Here is an 18200-nt window from a genome sequence, read left to right as displayed (position 1 = left end):
CTGAATGAAAGCTTGCATTGGTGCCAGTGGAAATTTCCCCCTTGAACCAGACACAGGCTCAATGGCCCCTTTTTTCAAAATGGTGAGGGGACTGCAGCTGAGAGGTGGAATCAGCAAAAGACTTCCCCACTGACCCCTGTTCATTAATGAGATCTTCTGGTGGATCAAAGACACTTCCATCCAAGGCACATTTGAATCCAGCCTATTGTCACTTGGCTTGGCTTGGAGATAGACCATAGCCTTTTAAGCGAGTTGGAAGTGCCTGTGAGAGCCTTTGCTTCCCATGGTGTACAGTACAGATGCTTAGTTCTTTTGTCCCATGAGTACCTCATCAAACAGGTTGGGTTTTTTTTAAAGTAAGACCCATCTCCAGCCACTGTTAGAGGCTGTATGCCTCTGAATACCAGTTGCTAGGATCACAAGGAGTGAGAGAGTGCTATTGCACTCAGGTCCTGCTTGCAGGCTTGACATGGGCATTTGGTTGGTCACTTTTGAGAGAACCAGATTCTGGATTAGATGGGCCATTGGCCTGATGTAGGGCTCTTCTCATGCCTTAGAACAATTAGAAGAAATGTTGCACATGCAGGGAGCAGAGGGAAGTGCCACTTGGCCGCCATGCAAGCGCCTGCTTTCTCAGATCTGTTACTGTGACTCCATTAAGGCTGATCTTTGAAAGTCTGTCATCTGTGCCCCTTTGGGTGACCCTTTCTTTCAGATGGAGGCGCTAAGGACCCAAGAGGAAGACCAGCCTTTACAAGAAGAGGAGCAGCGTCAGATGGAAGAGATCCTGCGACTGGAGAGGGAGATTGAGAAGCTGCAGTGGCAGCAGAAGACCGACCACATCACCTGTGAGAACACCAAGAATGAGATAAAGCGGCAGCGGGAAGAGGAGATCCAGAGGCTGGAGAAGGAGGCGTCCAGGGTCGCGCAGGAGTTCCTGGAGCTGCTGGATTTTGGGAATTTGGATGAGAGCGTGCAAGGCTTCGAGCACTCTCTGTCCAACGAAGGGACCCTCAACATTGAATGCAGCCTTGTAGCTCCCCTGGCTGAGGAAGAAGAAGACGAGGGCTTTCCTGCAGATGAAGAGGGACCACCAGTTCCCAGCCCAAGTCTCCTGAACCAGGACAGCAGCACCAGAACCAGTGACAACTATTACTCCGAGGAAGATGCTTCTCCGAATATGCCAGTGCCTAGGAAGGGAGAGAACGAGGAGGGCAACACTCTGTGTCTTTCCACAGAGAGATCTGCAAGCCCCCAGAAGGAGCAGCCTATGGAAAGCATCTACCAATCAGCCTCGGAAATCCTGCAGAGCGACAATGGGGACTCAGAAGAGCCAATTTACAGCTTGCCTCCAGATGTGGAGTCTGACTATGACCATGAGGAGTTTGATGGCAGCGGAGAGGCTGGCAGCACGTCCGCTGAGCCCCTGAATGGGGAGGAGGCCTCGCGCAATTCCCACAGCAACGGCATGGACTCCAACCGCGGCAGCTTAGACTCGGTAAGGGCCGTTTGCCTCGAAGCAAAAAACAGATCCTGCTCTGAAGCAAGAAGTGTGTTTTTCTTTTTAACTTTCCTGTGCACGTTTGGCACCTCAGTGCTCTCTTGTGTTAACTCCTTGTGTTAACATGCTCCTTGGGGTTAAAAGGCACTTGTTTTCTTCAGTCCACATTCACAGCCATTGCATTTCATCATGATGCTTGTGAACACATTTCTGCTCCCTCCCATCCATAGGCTTGCCTAGTTTCATCTTGCATAACTGTCCAATCCTTGTGGTCTCTCATAGGCATCTCCCAGCTTGGTTTCATTGGAAAATTTAATCCACACTCTTCCTGTTTGCAATCAAAGTTGCAAACAAAAAAGAAAGGGGGAAAATGTAGTGAATAACATAAGTCCCAAGACTGATTCCTAAAGAACTCCACTTCTTCTTGCAAGCTGACCTTGGAACTTTTTCAGTCTTCCCTTTTCTCAGGATGTGGTTTTGAAGGTACAGGATGCAATAGCTTGGATGAAGCCAAGAAGTTCTGGGCTTGGGCAATGCCTGGATGGTAGACTTCCAGGGAACTGTGTGTGTTGCCTTGAGTTCCATCATAGAAGAAAGGCAGGATACAAATATAATGGAAGAAAGGCAGGATATAAATAATAAAATATAGGCACAGGATTTTGTTTTGTTCTTAAGTGTTAAAATCCATTGTGTTGTGTTTCCTTTAACCCAGGGGTAGCCTTTGGCCTCCAGCTCCCATTAGCCTCAGCCAGCACGGCTCAATGGTCAGGGATGCTGGAAGTTGTAGTCCAAAAACATTCAGAGGAAACCACATTGACTGCCTTAAGCTATTGGCTACTTTACCCATTTTCTGCCGTGTTTGTATTTTTCTGTGTGATACTAAAAGCTTACTTGCACAGCTGGTGCGTCTGTGCGCATATGTTTGCATATGCATCCCATATATGCACATTTCCCTTTTGTTCTTCACATCTTCATGCACATTTGTATGTTTTTTATATATGCTGGAATATGGATTTTGTGCCTGGTATTGGTGCATTACTTGCAGCTAATTACTGTATGAGTATTTGTACCTGCCAGATTTACAAGGGCACTTACTGGATATTGTTTGACCCGATTAATCATGCACACAACAGCCACCGTCCCCGAGAACACACTCATTGTATGAACCTTTTGGGGGTGATCTTAAAAAGGGAGTCCATATACTTTAGAAGCTATCCCATGTAGAATGGCAGTTCACCCCTTTGTGCTGCCCATAAGGACATATTGTGTATGTGTGTGTTAGGTTGTGTGTAAAGTTGTAGCTTTTCACATGATCTGCTGCAGAAGGGGGTTAGACTGCCCCCCCCCCCGAAGGGGGATAATGAGAGACAGAAGCTGAGATGGCCAGAATGCATTTGGCTGAACATCGGAGAACTATTGCAATAGAAAATTGGAGGTTCTTGAAGCAGATAGTTCCCAAATGGAAATAGAGGCCAAAGTCCACATGTTGGCAACTGAGTATGGCAGGTTTTGGCCTTTGCCTTGAAATCACTCACCCACTTTAGATCATTCCTGCTTCTGTATGGTTATCATACTGCCTAGCCAGCTCAGCACTCAGATCTGTAGTGGAAGTGCGATAGGACTTGGCAGGTTGTGCTGCTTTGTTTCTGGAGCGTAACCATTCTTTTTGCCTCCAGTTTCTAGACAGTGAGGATGAAGGGGATGCTTATATGGACACGGATGAAGAATTCTGCAGCAGCCGGGTCACTGTGCTCAATGGATCGGGGCCAGCCTATTTTCACAGCTATCTCTACATGAAAGGTAAGCAGCTTGGTCAGTCCCCTAAGCTGAGCCATTTCCCCCTGCTCCCTAATCCCCTCTCATCTCCCCTCAGTATTTGCTCCCTGTTTTGCTGTTTTGTTCTTCTTCATTTCCAAGATCAGGCTTTTTGTCAAGGAGGGATTAGAAGGGACCTTGGTTGCTTTGCATTGGCATCCACATAAAGGCTGTGATATCCAGTCCCAAGTATTGGGTCTTAATGGGCATGTACAAATGATAACAGTTTTTAGAGATGGCAGAGGCCCTGTTGTGGAATATGCTTGAAGTGATCTGGCAGCACTGTGAAGCAGTATTTGGGGTAGTAGTAAGGGGGTGGATAAATGAAATTAAAGCTTGAGGCTACAAAATTTGCATTTATAAAAAAGATACTGGTCTTAGTGGGGCGGGAGGAGGCACCATTTGGGCCTCACTTCAGGTAACAAAATATCTCATGCCAGTTTTGTGTGGGCTTGTGCAAGTACACACATTTACCTCCCCACTCCCAATTTTACTTTGGTAACTGGCAGACCAGGGTGTTGTATTTTTGGGGTTGTAGGGGGAGGTAGTAATACAAAAAGTCAACCGCTGCCTCGCTGTACGTTGCAGCTAATGCCACTGTGATAAACCTGTGCATTGCTTTTGCATGTTAGCATTCTGTGTCTACAGGAGGCCCCACATTTTTCAGGGAACTGCTATGGCCAAGGGCAGGAAGATAACACCTGCCACTGTCTTTGTCAGGTGCTTGTGGAGTGCAGGATGGGGACATTCTGGTGGTGCAGTAACTTTGACTGTGTCTCTTTTCTCTTCCTTGCAAGGGGGCCTGATGAACCCCTGGAGACGGCGCTGGTGTGTCCTGAAGAACGAGGCCTTCATGTGGTTTCGAGCCAAGCAAGAGGCCTTGAAGTCAGGCTGGCTTTACAAGAAGGGAGGAGGCATGTCCACGCTGTCTCGCCGGAATTGGAAACGGCGCTGGTTTGTGCTGAGAGAGGCCAAGCTGATGTACTTTGAGAACGACAGTGAAGAGAAGCTGAAAGGGACGATTGACATCAGGAAGGCCAAGTATGGGACACTGTTATGTCTGTAACCCTAGGGATAAATCAGTATCAATATTGATTGGTAACAGGAGATGTTTGGGGAATCCTTAACAACCTGGGCCTGAGGGGAAATTGTTTGACTCCTTAAGTCCTGTGGGACATCTTTAGGCCTGAGGCTGTTAGAGAGGGTGGGGCCTTAGAGCCCCTTACCTGAGTGCAAGGGCTATTTTTAAAGCTTCAGTGTCAGTCCTGCATGCAGAATGACGCTCTAGGACCAGGCCCATGCAGAGCTTGTTTGAGGCCTGGGGCGGGAGTCTTGTTCTTGGCATGATAGCCTAAGTCTGGCAGGCCCCTGGTGGTACCCCCCCCCCCAGCCTGTTTAGCCCTCTGAGGCCTGTGAAAAGTGCAACTGACTGCCCCCCCACCTGCATGGGCCTATTTAGGACTGATTTGAGAATTTTCTTGCAGCAAATTTTGCCCCACATTCTTGTGCACTCCCCCTGGCCTCTCTTGTCAGTACTATTCAACTTGAATTGGTTTAGCTGTCTCTTTGCCCACAAAAAAGTCTTTTCAGTGATGTTGCCCTTGCAGTGGATCCTTATCAACACAGCCCTCAAAGGTGGTCTCTAGGTGCAGTAGGCAGTACCCTCATTCCCACACCAGCCTGTCACCTTACTTTGTCTTTGGGTGCTGTTGCTTCCTTGTTCTCAAGTATTTTCAAGAGACCAGGGAAGCGCTGAGCCTCCTTGAGACCAGGCAGGCCAATAGAGATGGATGCCAAACATAGACAAGCTGCTTTTTCATCCTGGTTCTTCACACTTGTTGTTTTTCAGGGAGATTGTGGATATTCACGAGAAAGAGAATGCCCTTGATATTGTGACAAGTGATCGAGTTTACCACATAGTGGCAGAATCACCAGAGGATGCCAGGTAGGGGATGCAGGGATAGGTGTGTGTTTTTCATAAAAGGTTTCTGCTTTTTCCCAAGGCGAGGGGTGGGAGAGCTGGAAGCAACACCCCTCCCATGATGTTGTGCTCTAAATAGAGAAGCAGTTATAAAAATAGGGAAAGGCAGGAGAGTAGAAGATGAATCATGATATACGTGTTATCAAATCATTGTTTCAGTCTTTGTATGATGTTATCGGTATTAGTAAATATATTTAATTACTTCTATGATGCTTTGTATACAACTGCATATTAATTATAGTATTCTAAACTATTAAAAATTAACCATTTCAGTAATAAATATATACGGGTGTCAGGGCTGCCCTAGGTCCCAGCTCACAAAGGACCAACGCCAGTTCGTTGTTATATAAAACAGTCTTTATTGAAGCTCAGTTTCGCTTTCACAGCCGCAGCGCGCAGCTCTACGTCTCAAACTCTAGACCGCCGAAGCTCCGTCTGAATCTCCTCCCCCCAGACACCAGTTTAAGACTCTAGCCTTGCTCCACCTCTTCCTCTGCTCTCTTCTCCTCTGGGCCCGCCTGTCCGCTGGGGTCTCGCCTCTCCTAGATTCTTCTGACGCTGAGTCTCCTGAGTCCTCCCCCTCCCTCCGGCGGGCTTTAGGACCTGGTTCCCAATCCGGGTTTCCTGCTGTGCCGTGCGCCTGTACATTCGAACTTGGCGCGCGCGCCCAGCCGGCCACCTTCCTCCTGACCGTTACACTGCTCCTGTCACTGCTTCCCCCTTCGGGGAGGCTAGCTGCACCTGACTCTCCCTCCGTTCCCTCACTCTGCGATGGAGGCGTGGCCACCCCTGGCTCATCCTCTCTCCCTGCTGGAGGAGAAGCTGGCCCTGATACATGTGACTCTTCCCCCTCACTACGCTCTGGTGGAGGAGCTGGTCCTGCTCTCCCGCTGCTGCTTTGGGAGTCCCCGCTGGCCCCTTGCTTCTGGTGTGTCCCCCCTGGGACCCCCCTTGCCCTGGCCATCGGCGCCCCCCCTCTGGGAATCTTCTGATTCGCTGGAGAGACTCATGGAATCTCTCGGGCCACTTTCATACTCCCCTACGCTGCCCTCAGATTCTTCCCCTTCGCTCTCCATTTCCTCTCTCCCCTGTGCCTCTGCTCCTGAGCCCCTGACAACGGGTTTTTTTAAAAAAGTGTCTTCTGCTTCTGTCTTCCTTACAGTGACTGGTTTAATGTCCTGAGCCGTGTGCACAGCGCTACAGAGCAACAGCTGAGAGAGATGCAGGATGAACAAGCCAACCCAAAGAATGCTGTGGTGAGTGGTGGGTCAAGTGGACCCCTGAAACTGTCACTCTTCTGGCTGCCTAGCAGCTGATGAAGGATGTTCCTAGGCATTTGGTTGTCCACTGAGAAGGAGATGCAGGACTAGACGGGCCGTTGGCCTGATCCAGCAGCTGGGCTCTTCTTATGTTCATCAGTAAACGGCAGGAGAGTTCTTCATGGGACCCTTAACAGGACTGAGCTTGAAATAAAAGGGAGGCTGCCTGAAGGATTTAACGCCCTCAGCTAGTTTGATGGCAGGTATGGTGGGCAAAGGACATATCTGAAGCAGGATTTGGGCAAAGGGATTATGATCAATGCCAGGAAGATCTTTGTGGGGAGTAGTGTGTACACCAAGTGTCATTTGCAGAGGTGACCAACCCTCCAGGACTGTCAACATCAAAGAACTGCTTAGGGGGAAGGGATACGGGAGCCCCATTTTGTTAATAAAGCGAGAGCAAATATGTCTTCATTTAGGGCCTGACACCAAACCAAGAATACCGTCAAAGGTGGACTGTGGCCAGGAACTGTAGCTTGCAAATGGAAGGGGAAGGTGGGCTTTTGAAATTCCACTCTTGATAGCAGAAAGCTTGAAGTTGTTAGGGTGCATTTCAGGCTGCTTCCAGACAGAAGGTGTTACGCTACAGATAACTGAATCAGCATATCTGACCCTTGCATGCCGTATTGGGGCTGTACTGATCACTGCTAATCAGAACAGCAGATTGGGATCTAGCAAGACGTGTGGGAGTCGCAGTCTAAATCTGTGACAGGAAACTATAACCCCATGCTAGCTGGTACTTTTCCCCTTGGAGGCATCTTCCCCGATGCTTCTTCGATTTTACAGTGTGTGTGTATGTCTAGATAAGATAAATGTAACATACATACAAAGAGAGCTCATTCACACACCGGTATAAGGACTTATGGGGAGGGGGAGTGCCATGTCTCACCCCTGGCAGATTCTTAGCTTGCACACATTGGAACCCGTCATCCATAGAGGTCAGAGGTTTTTGATCCACACAGTCATTCATTCCTACAGGAGCTCCAGATGTTGGGATTACAGTCCCATCATCTCTCATCACTGACCATGCTGTTTCAGGCTAACGGGAGTTGTAGTCCAAAGCATCTGGAGGGCCACAGGTTGAGGAAAGTTGCCCTCTAGGAGAAAGTAAAGGGGTGCACTTAGGGACTCAACATGTTCACTGCCTCCTGGTGACACCAACAATTACGAATGCGGCCTACTTCTAATTGCAGAGCCACATCGTGTATTGTTGTTGCTGCTGGCTTCCACAAACGTCCCAATGTGATGTACAAAAGATAATAAAAGCAGCTAAAAATCAGTTTAAAACAGCAGGAAAAAAACAAGATGAATTTGAAAGCAATAAAAAGTGGATGCCTATGTGTAGATCACACTGGAATTGGAACAGAATGGTAGGAACTGGATCTTGCATATATCTAGAAGTTTGTTCCATTTTTTGTTGTTGTTTTAAAGGGAACCCTGGACGTGGGGCTCATAGACTCAGTCTGTGCTTCTGACAATCCTGACAGGTAAGCTACAGCTGAATTCCTCTTTGTGTGTGCTTTTTCGTTTTGTGATTTTCAAATATTTTTGGTGCGGCAACAATTGTGTAACAGGGGAAAATATTTAAATCCATCTACTGCATATTTGAGTAAATATAAATGCAACAGATAAGGAGCGACTTAAAATGCCTCCAGCCAGTATAAATATCTCCCAAATGGCTGTGTTTATTTTTAGTGACTGGCCATTGGCTCCAGAAGCTCCTTCAAGCATTTGCTTTCCTCTTAATAAAGTCTAGTTGCTGTGGGTTCGGGTTCTCGAGCTTCAGGAAAGTGTGTGCAACTACATACTACCTGCCCTATGAGCTAAAGTTGTATGTGCTCCGCAGAGAAATGGCTGCTTTTATGCCACAGTACCATCCTGTGGGGTGCTTTCCCTTATATATTACCATCATTTTTGCTGCTGGGTCTCAAGGCAGCTTACAGATAGAAACAAGAACCACTAAAAACATTTTTTTTAATCAATAATGAAAACTATATACATATATAAAATCTGTTTAAGGCATACCAATAATTACAATCAAAACAGCATGGCACCAGCCCTTTAATTTAATTAAGAGCAGTCAGTTCCCAAAAGCCTGTTGGGACAAGAAAGCCTTTGCCTGCCAGTGCAAAGGCAACAAGGAGCCAGTCTAGCATCTCTAGGGAGGGAGTTCCAGAGACTGGGAGCAGCCACCAAGAAGGCCCTCTCCCATGTCCCCACCAAGCATGCCTGTGAGTGTGGCGGGGCCAGGAGAAGGGCCTCACCTCAAGACCCAGGCAGGTTTGTATGGGTCAGTAAGGTCCTTCAGACAGCCTGGGCATAAGCCATGTGGTGCTATATAGGTAATAACCCGCACTTTGAATTGTGCCTGGAAACAGACCTGTAGCTAGTGGAGCCGTTCTTGCAAGGAAGTCGTCTGCTCCCTATAACCAGCCCCTGTCAACAATCTGGCTGCAGCTTGGATTTGGATTTGATATCCCACCTTTCACTCCCTTTAAGGAGTCTCAAAGCGGCTAACAATCTCCTTTCCCTTCCTCCCCCACAACAAACACTCTGTGAGGTGAGTGGGGCTGAGAGACTTCAAAGAAGTGTGACTGGCCCAAGGTCACCCAGCAGCTGCATGTGGAGGAGCGGAGACGCGAACCCGGTTCCCCAGATTACGAGACTACCGCTCTTAACCACTACACCACACTGGCTCTCCCTATAAAGTCTGCTCCCTATAACCAGCCCCTGTCAACAATCTGGCTGCAGCTTTTGGAGCCAGTTGAAGTTTCAGAGTACTGTTCAAAGGCAGCCCCACGTAGAGTGTGTTAGAGTAATCCAAACTGGATGCAACTAAGACATCTGTCACTGTGGCCAAATCAGACATCTCATACACTTCCCCCTCTTCCCTACGACACATGCCCATTTCTTCCAGAATAGTAGTTTTTCTAGACGTGGCAAACACTAAGCGCTGCCATAGTTTTAAAGTTGCATCTGAAGCAGTAATCTGACTTGCATCCTTGAAAAGGAGAGCAAAATCAATGTGTTTCTGTGTGTAGCCTAACCTTCACATGTTTTCTTCTTGCTCAGCTTGTGTCTGGGCAAAAAACAAACAGATTTGTGTTGCGGCTTTGGAAAAATATTAATATTGATGATGATGATGTTGACGACGAGATAGTAATTTTGATGATGGTGATTTTTCAGGCCAAACTCCTTTGTGATCATCACAGCAAATAGAGTCATTCACTGCAACAGTGACATCCCTGAAGAGATGCACCACTGGATCTCCCTCCTGCAGAAGCCCAAAGGCGAATCCCGGGTCGATGGGCAGGAGTTTCTTGTGAGAGGTATGAAGGCAAGATGAAAGAGCTGGCTGAATATATTGTGCCTGAGGCAGAACACCTAAACAGTACCCTCCTTGCCCCAGTGGTGTTAATAATACAAATAAGCCGTTTGCTGGCCTTCGAGGCAGCCTATCTCACCATAGCACTAGTTGCTACAGTCATGGCACAGCTCACTCTTCCAAAGTGATAATGGCATTTCCCACTTTATAAATGGGATATGAAGCTGATGATGACCATGAGAACTGATGCAGTAGAGTGGCTCATAACATGCGGTGGTGAGAAATCTCCCCTCATCCAGGAATTCTCTAGGTGGCCATGGGCAAGTTTGCTGCTTTCTTTGCCTCAACCCCACCTGCTCATATTGGCATTGCAGGATGCTTGTAAGGATTTACTAAGATGAAGCCACCATAGTCTTAATGTTCTGACAGCAGTGTATAAGTGTTAAGAACTGAGGCATGTATTCAAACCCTTTAAGTGTGGGTTTCACTGACAAGATACCCAGGGTTAGCAGCAGAGTATTTAATCTGAGGAACGATGTAAACAGACTGAAGTTTGAAGTGACTGTGATTCATCCCAGTAATTAAATGCTGATCCTGTCATCGCTCTCTCAACTGTCAAAATTCTCACCCACCACCCCAACCATCATTCAGCACATGCTTCAGCTGCCCTCTCCCACTTGCCTTAACATTCTGTACCCCAAGCAGTCTCCTCCCGCCCCCTCACTTCCCTCCAAACACAAATGCCAAACATGGTTCATTAAAAGCTCTTTGGGTGGTTGAAGTGTTACCTAAACTTTCTTTCTCTTTCTTTCTTTCTTTCTTTCTTTCTTTCTTTCTTTCTTTCTTTCTCTCTCTCTCTCTCTCTCTCTCTCTCTCTCTCTCTCTCTTTCTTTCTTTCTTTCTTTCTTTGCAATGCATGCTCTGATAGTGAAGTCAGGAAGTCAGCTGGGGGAGATGAAGGTTTAGACTGAATTGTGCTGCCTCCTTCCTCTGTTCTTTAAAAGAAAGGAACAGGAATTTGAAAGTCTCCAGCAGCATCCTGTTAGCAGGAGGGCAAACTCGATTTCTTGAATTTCAATTCCATTGGGCCCTGTTGTCCCTCTTTCCCATCAGGCTGGCTTCATAAGGAGGTCCAGAGCAGTAGCAAGACCTCTTCCCTGAAGGTGAAGAAACGCTGGTTTGTGCTGACCAACACTGCCCTTGATTACTACAAATCGTCCGAGCGCACAGCCACCAAGCTGGGGACTCTGGTGCTGAACAGCCTCTGCTCAGTGGTCCAGCCTGATGAAAGGGTCTTCAAAGAAACAGGTAAGGAAGGGGGGGAAAGTGTTCTTTGTGTGCCACTGTGTCCTTCTCTGAGTGTTGCCATTCTTTACCATTTTTTGCAGAGCTATAAATGTGTGGAATATCATTTTGGTCATTGGCAGACTATGGGGAGGGTCTGTATTTTGCGTGTAGAGGGTCCCAGCTTCAATCCTCATTTCAAAGGATCCAGCATCAGTGCTTGGGAGAATCTGCCTGAGAGACCAGCTGCTAGTATTGGGATAGATGGGACCATGGCTGGACTTTGTATGATGCAGATCACATGTTCATATGCCTGTGTCTGTTCTGCATTCATAGTTGGTAAGGTCCGAAGAGAATTTCTGAACTGACTCTGTTCATCCTATAAACCATAACATTTAATTTGCTGGTTTCTTTGGAGTGAAATAGCATTTGTGTCATGGGAATGATGGCACAGAGTGAGTCCTGTGGGGTTGAGTTGGTGCTCCATGGGCCAAGCCAATCAAGTGCACAAAGGAATATCAGGGGCTTCTGTAGACCCCTTTGGGTGCCATTGGCCAGTTTAGATCACACAGCAACTGCATCATGTCATGAGCAGCTGATAGAGCACAGTCAGCATTGCCATCAGGATCTGGCCTCTGCCACCTCACACTTTTCTCTCTCGCTGTATCATTTGTCATCTCAATTACTCCAAGATTGGGCAGTAGTTGCCTGTTTCTGTTTGTGCCTTCAGGCTACTGGAACATCACTGTGCATGGCAGAAAGCACTCGTACCGGCTCTACACAAAGCTGTTGAATGAAGCCATGCGCTGGGTCTCTGCCATCCAAGGAGTCATTGACAGCAAGGTTCCCATTGAAACACCCACACAGCAGCTGATTCGGGACATTAGAGTAAGTGCCTCTAACTCTTAATTGCACATGAGTATGAGGGACTCAGATGGCACCTCTTGGGCTTGCTGATCGGAAGGTCGGCGGTTCGAATCCCCATGACGGGGTGAGCTCCTGTTGCTCAGTCCCTGCTCCTGCCCACCCAGCAGTTTGAAAGCATGTCAAAGTACAAGTAGATAAATAGGTACCACTCCGGCAGGAATGTAAATGGCATTACTGTACGCTGCTCTGGTTTCTCCAGAAGCAGCTTAGTCATGCTGGCCACATGACCCGGAAAAACTGTCTGTGGACAAATGTCGGCTCCCTCGGCCAGTAAAGTGAGATGAGTGCTGCAATCGCAGAGTAAAGGGGTCCTTTACCTTTTTATAAGCTCTATAGCCAGAGTACTAGGATCCCCTTATACTCACAGGTTTACGATATTAAGGCAAATGAACTTTCCTTGCTCTCTTCATATACAACCTTTTAGGATTTGCTTGTGTGTGTAAATACCCAGGTATTTGAGCTTCCATCCCATTATTTGCATCATTCTGCTCAGTTCAGAAGTGGAGATGTCCCTTGCCACTTTCCCTTTCTTCCTGCCCCTCTTCTAGGTATACAGTTTCTCTCTGCACACACGTTGGAATAATCAAAAGCAAGAATGTAACATAAACAAAGGTCAGGGTCTATAAATTCTTAAGTATTAGGTCTGGATTCTACAAAGGACTCTGGTAGAATCCCTCTTTCAGCGGGAATAGTGTGTTAAGGCACATTCATACGTGCAGGATAATTCAAAGGCTGCACATTTTTGTGGGAGAGTCATAGCTCAGTGGCGGATCACATTGTTTGCATACAGAAGGTCCCTGGTACAATACCCGACATCTCCCATGAAAGAAGGATATCCAGTATCAGGGCTGAGGAAAACCTCTCAGACCTTGGAGGGCAGCTGCCGGTCAGAGTAAAGAACATTGGCTGAACCAGTAGTTTGACTGTACAGAAGGCAGCTTTATGTGTTTGTATCATAGGGATGCCTCCACTGAGCTACAAGGAAGCACCTCTTGTAATTTTCTCTCTGAAGTTTGCCGTTTGCCCCTCCTCCCCCCCTCCCCTTTTCAGGGAGACAGATGGAAATACATATACACTTGGTTAGTTTCCCTACACACACACACACACACACACACACACACACACACACACTTGGCAGAAGGGTGTAGATGCACATTTTATTCAACAACAACTAAAAGCAATATTATGATCTTTCAGAACATGGCGTGTTTCTAAATATTCAGAATTCCTTTTGATGAGAGGGCTGTTGTTGGCCTGACATACTCTGGATATTTTGTGATATAAAGTGATCTCTAAATCCTTATATGGACTTGGTTTGACAGTTTCCCCTGTTGCTGACCACCTTGCCATTTTTGCAGTACAAGGCCTTTAACTGTTGTTTTCTGTAATGGACTGGGAGCACTTCCATTTAATAGTGCAATTAGGTGTTTGGAGGGAAAGAGAGAAGCCCTGTAAAGGTAACCTCTACTTGCCCACCCCTTCCTTTCAGGAGAACAGCATGAACCCTGAAGTGGTAGAACAGACCTACCGGAGGAATCCTATCCTGAGATACACCCAGCACCCCTTGCACTCGCCGCTTCTACCACTGCCATATGGGGACGTTGGGGTCAACTGTGAGTGACATGGTGGCTTTCGAGGATGCTATGTCAAGGGTTCAAAAGGAATAATGTTTGAGAGGATGGGATGGGACTGAGGCAGAATCTTGCCGGGATGAAGGTCATCCAGCTTTACAGTGCAACCCAGTACACAGTGGTACCTTGGGTTAAGTACTTTATTCATTCCAGAGGTCCGTACTTAACCTGAAGCACCACTTTAGCTAATGGGGCCTCCTGCTGCTGCCGCGCTGCCGGAGCCCGATTTCTGTTCTTATCCTGAAGCAAAGTTCTTAGCCTGAAGCACTATTTCTAGCTTAGTGGAGTGTGTAACCTGAAGCATATGTAACTCGAGGTACCACTGTACATGTTTCCTCAAAAGTAGGTTCAATTTCAGTGCAACTTACTTCTTAGCTGAGTGTGCACTAGAATTCTGTGTACATTGACTCAGAAGTAAGTCTCAGTGGGCCTTGCATCCTAATAAACATGCATAGAATTGCACAGTAAATCAGAGTTATTGTGTTGACTCTGGCCAAACTCTGATGCATAAAAAAATACTGTAGAAGAGGGAAGATGCAGTGAACTTACCCAGTGGAATGGATTTCACTAGCTGATATACCAAGAGTTGTGCATTAAAAAAGGAGCAGAATCATAGCCCTATCATGTAACTGTTTCTAATGGGGGGAATTGGATTGTCTCTCAAGTGACCTTTGAGTAGTGATAATTGTCAGAGGAGTTCCCTTTCTCCTCTGGGTTGTGGGCATGAGCAAACCTGTTTCTTGGAGTGATGAACTACCAGCTGGCCAGTCCGTAGTTGGAGGACATACTGACTGTCTTCTCCCTGCCTTGTTGTTTGTGTCGCCTCCTCCCACTGCAGTGCAGCAAGAGAAAGGCTACAGCAGCCTCCAGGACGAAGCAATGAAGATCTTTAACTCCCTTCAGGAGATCGAGACAGTCTCTGACCCCATCCCCATTATCCAGGGCATTCTGCAGACCTGCCATGATCTCAGGCCCCTCCGGGACGAGGTGTACTGTCAGCTGATCAAGCAGACAAACCACGTGCCACAGCCCAACAGACCAGGGAACCTTCACCACTGGCAGCTGATGACCTGCATGAGCTGCACCTTCCTGCCCAGCAGAGGAATCCTCCGTTACCTCAAGTTCCACCTCAGAAGGTAAGAACCATCCTGGAGGAATTTCTCTGCAATTGTAGCTAGCTCACTGACTCCAGAGCACTGAGGAATACATTACATAGCACCAGTCACTGCAGACATATAGAAACATGGGAAGGCTGCTTCATATTGAGTCAGCCCATCAGTCCAACTAGCTCAGTATTATCTCCACTGAAGAGCAACAGCTCTCCAGCATTCAGTCCTAGCTGGAGATAGAACCAGGAACCTTCTGCATGCAAAACAGGAGGCCCTTTGCCTAATACTTGCATCCTTAGAGATCATTGCAGAGACCATCCACCCCCAATTTACCTCCACCTTGTTTTGTGAAAACTCCAGTGCTTCCTGTACTACTGTCCCTCATACCTGCTTTCTACTAAGCAGCAGTGCCAAGCTGGTCCTGATATTTTTAGACAAAGGTGTAAATATTGGTCTCAGAGGCAGAATATAGTAAATAACCTCTGTCCAAATGAATGAAATTTGCTTATATTAAGTGATACATCTTCATAGGCGGTAGGTAGCCCACAGCCTCTTGAGTTGGCTTGGCCTCGCTATACAAATGACACGGTTCTAGGTCAAAGTTTGTTTCATGACAGAATGGCAATTTGTTATTTACCTCTTCTCTTTCCTCACCCTCCCTCAACCAGAGTAAAAGATCTCTTCCCAGGCACTGAAATAGATCGGTATTCTCAGTTCATCACTGATTCACTGAAGAGAACCAAGAGCAGGGAGTTTGTCCCCTCCCAGGAGGAAATACAGGCCCTCATCACCCGGGAGGAAATGACCACCACCGTCTACTGCCACGGAGGAGGTTCCTGTCAAATTACCATCAATTCTCATACCAGTGCTGGAGAGGTAAGAACGAAGGCAGAATTTTCAAGGCAAAGTTGTCCAGGGAAGAAGGGGCATTCAGCTTGCTTCAGATGGCCTCTACTAGTGGAAGTGGAGGGAATCTTTCTCTCTCTCTCTTAGTCCAGCCTGTTTGCATCTGTCTGAGAGGTTCCTTGTGCAACCAAATCTTTTGTGGAGTGATGTGGTCTCTCTCCTCCCTTTGTAGGTGGTAGAGAAGCTGATCCGGGGGTTGGCCATGGAAGATAGTCGGAACATGTTTGCCCTTTTTGAACGCAACAAGCATGTGGACAAGGCCATTGAGAGTCGGGTGATTGTAGCTGATGTTCTGGCCAAGTTTGAGAGGTAGGTGTTTCACAGGAATAATCTTCCTGTTTACCATTGGGGGATCTGATACTTTCTAATCAAGAAGGCCTTCTGCCATGTTGCTAGTCCTCTGAGACCTTATGGCAGGGTGCTACAGAGATGCTGTTTTCAGAGGCAGATGCTACGTGTAGACCAGCTCTTCTTAACCAACGAACCAGATGGTAACCAGCTTCTTCCTCATCTTTTAGACTTGCTGGGTCTGTGGAAGAGGAGGATGAGGATGGGCACTGGCAGCTCTACTTTAAACTGTATTGCTTCTTGGATGTTGAAAACGTTCCCAAGGAAGGGGTGGAATTTGCTTTCATGTTTGAGCAGGTAAGTCTTCGCATTGGAGAGAATAAACAGGTGGGTGGCTGGGTCAAGCCAGGGTTGTGGAGAATTTGCCTGCAACAGCCCATTGCTATTAGGACACTGAGTTGTTCATCTTGACTTATAAGGCAATATACATAACTTAATTATAACTCCAAAGGAGTAAGCATAGGCATTGGGATGGTCTCTTGAAGCAAACATTCTTTGGGGAAAAACATATTTTAGTTAGCTAGTTATTTGCCTGCTTTTTAGTGTATCTACCTCCCAAGGTTGGTTACAACATACCAATGTACAGTATTAAAATTCCAAAGTTTCAAAGAATAAAATAGCAAGTACAAACATTTATAGACCCACGAATAAAATTGCTCCTTCTGCTATTCACAGGCTCATGAAAGTCTCATTGACGGCCATTTCCCTGGTCCAGAGGAGACACTGCAGCACTTGGCTGCTCTGAGGCTGCAGTACCTCTATGGGGATATTTCCAAAATCTCCTGGTCCCTGGACAACATCTATCCAGTGAAGAGGCTGAAGTCCAAAATCCTGCAGTCCATGAAGAGTAGCGGTCCCAGCAGCCATGCCCTGGAGAAAAGGCGGACCAGCTTCCTGGAGGGCACTCTGAAGCGTAGCTTTAAGGCGGGCTCAGTGAAGAAGCAAAAGGTGGAAGAGGAGCAGATGATGGAGATGTGGGTGAAAGAGGAGCTGTCGGCGGCTCGGGCCAGCATAACAGAAAAGTGGTGCAAACTGCAGGGGCTGCTCCAGCAGCAAGCCATGGTGGCCTACATGAACATCATGAAGGAATGGTCGGGCTACGGCTCCACTGTCTTTGATGTGGAGGTGAGAGACACACAAGAAGCCTCAGTATTAATCCTTCTTCTTTTGAAAGATGCTACAGGAGGATTATGTTTATTATCTCAGTTGCACTTCATAAGAACCTTCAAATATGGTTCCATTTTATTACCCCCACTATTACAGATTGAGGATTGTGAGGGAGGGAATTGAGGTGCAAGCTAATCGGCGAATTGCTGAAGAGCCAATGTGGGTGTAGCTAAGAGTATTGGGCTAGGAGGGAGGACACCCAGGTTCAAATCCTGGCTCAGCTAAATTACCTCACAGCATTGTTTGGAGAATAAAACAGGGAAGCAGGAGAACAGAGTAGTCAGACCTGAACTGTCTGGAAAGGCAGGATGTAAACACAATAAATAAATATTGGCTACCAAGCCTGTTCATGGTTGAGCTAAGATTTGGCAGATCCCATTAAAGAATGAAGTGAAAATCGAAATAAATAAATTAAATATTTAGGGTCTTACTTTGACACCATTTTTTAATTATTTGCTTTGGAGGTGGGAATCTTTATTAATTACTCTGGGGTTTCATTGGATTGTGGGAGGCAGGGGGAGAGAATTGGTTTTTGACCAGGGGCTTTCAGTTTTCGGTTCAGTCGTCCACTTGCATGCTTTCCCCCCCAAGCAACACCTTCCCTTTGCTAACTCTTCTTGTTTCTTTCCTGCAGTGTAAGGAAGGTGGCTTTCCCAACGACCTCTGGCTTAGTGTCAGCACAGAGAATGTGTCGGTGTACAAACGGGGAGACCCCAAACCCCTAGAAACGTTCCAGTATGAGCACATTGTCTTCTTTGGGGCTCCCCAGCCCAATACCTTCAAGCTGACAGTGGATGAGAGAGAGATGTACTTTGAAACCCCCCAGGTATGCTTCATGGAACACTAAGTTAGCCTGTTTTGTGGGTGACCACAAGGATTTTTGTGCT

The 18200-nt window shown here is 47.0% G+C and overlaps 1 protein-coding gene across 2 annotated transcripts in view; it reads left to right on the top strand.

Moving 5' to 3' along the window:
• LOC114602469 (unconventional myosin-X-like) overlaps positions 1-18200 on the top strand; it is a 77153-nt gene that overhangs the window by 55610 nt on the left and 3343 nt on the right. For both annotated transcript variants that reach the window (XM_028740721.2, XM_028740739.2), the window contains 16 exons: positions 716-1498; positions 3178-3301; positions 4114-4357; positions 5166-5261; positions 6460-6553; positions 8048-8103; positions 9803-9945; positions 11055-11249; positions 11956-12113; positions 13642-13765; positions 14622-14919; positions 15561-15768; positions 15971-16107; positions 16317-16443; positions 16822-17271; positions 17948-18139. In XM_028740721.2, coding sequence (XP_028596554.2) covers positions 716-1498; positions 3178-3301; positions 4114-4357; positions 5166-5261; positions 6460-6553; positions 8048-8103; positions 9803-9945; positions 11055-11249; positions 11956-12113; positions 13642-13765; positions 14622-14919; positions 15561-15768; positions 15971-16107; positions 16317-16443; positions 16822-17271; positions 17948-18139 — 3429 coding nt within the window. The remainder of the gene's footprint in view (positions 1-715; positions 1499-3177; positions 3302-4113; positions 4358-5165; positions 5262-6459; positions 6554-8047; positions 8104-9802; positions 9946-11054; positions 11250-11955; positions 12114-13641; positions 13766-14621; positions 14920-15560; positions 15769-15970; positions 16108-16316; positions 16444-16821; positions 17272-17947; positions 18140-18200) is intronic.

The sequence above is a fragment of the Podarcis muralis genome, chromosome 1, assembly GCF_964188315.1.
Source record: "Podarcis muralis chromosome 1, rPodMur119.hap1.1, whole genome shotgun sequence".
NCBI lineage: Eukaryota > Metazoa > Chordata > Lepidosauria > Squamata > Lacertidae > Podarcis > Podarcis muralis.
The sequence above is the reverse complement of the archived record's forward strand: the minus strand, read 5'-3'. Positions and strand labels throughout refer to the sequence as shown.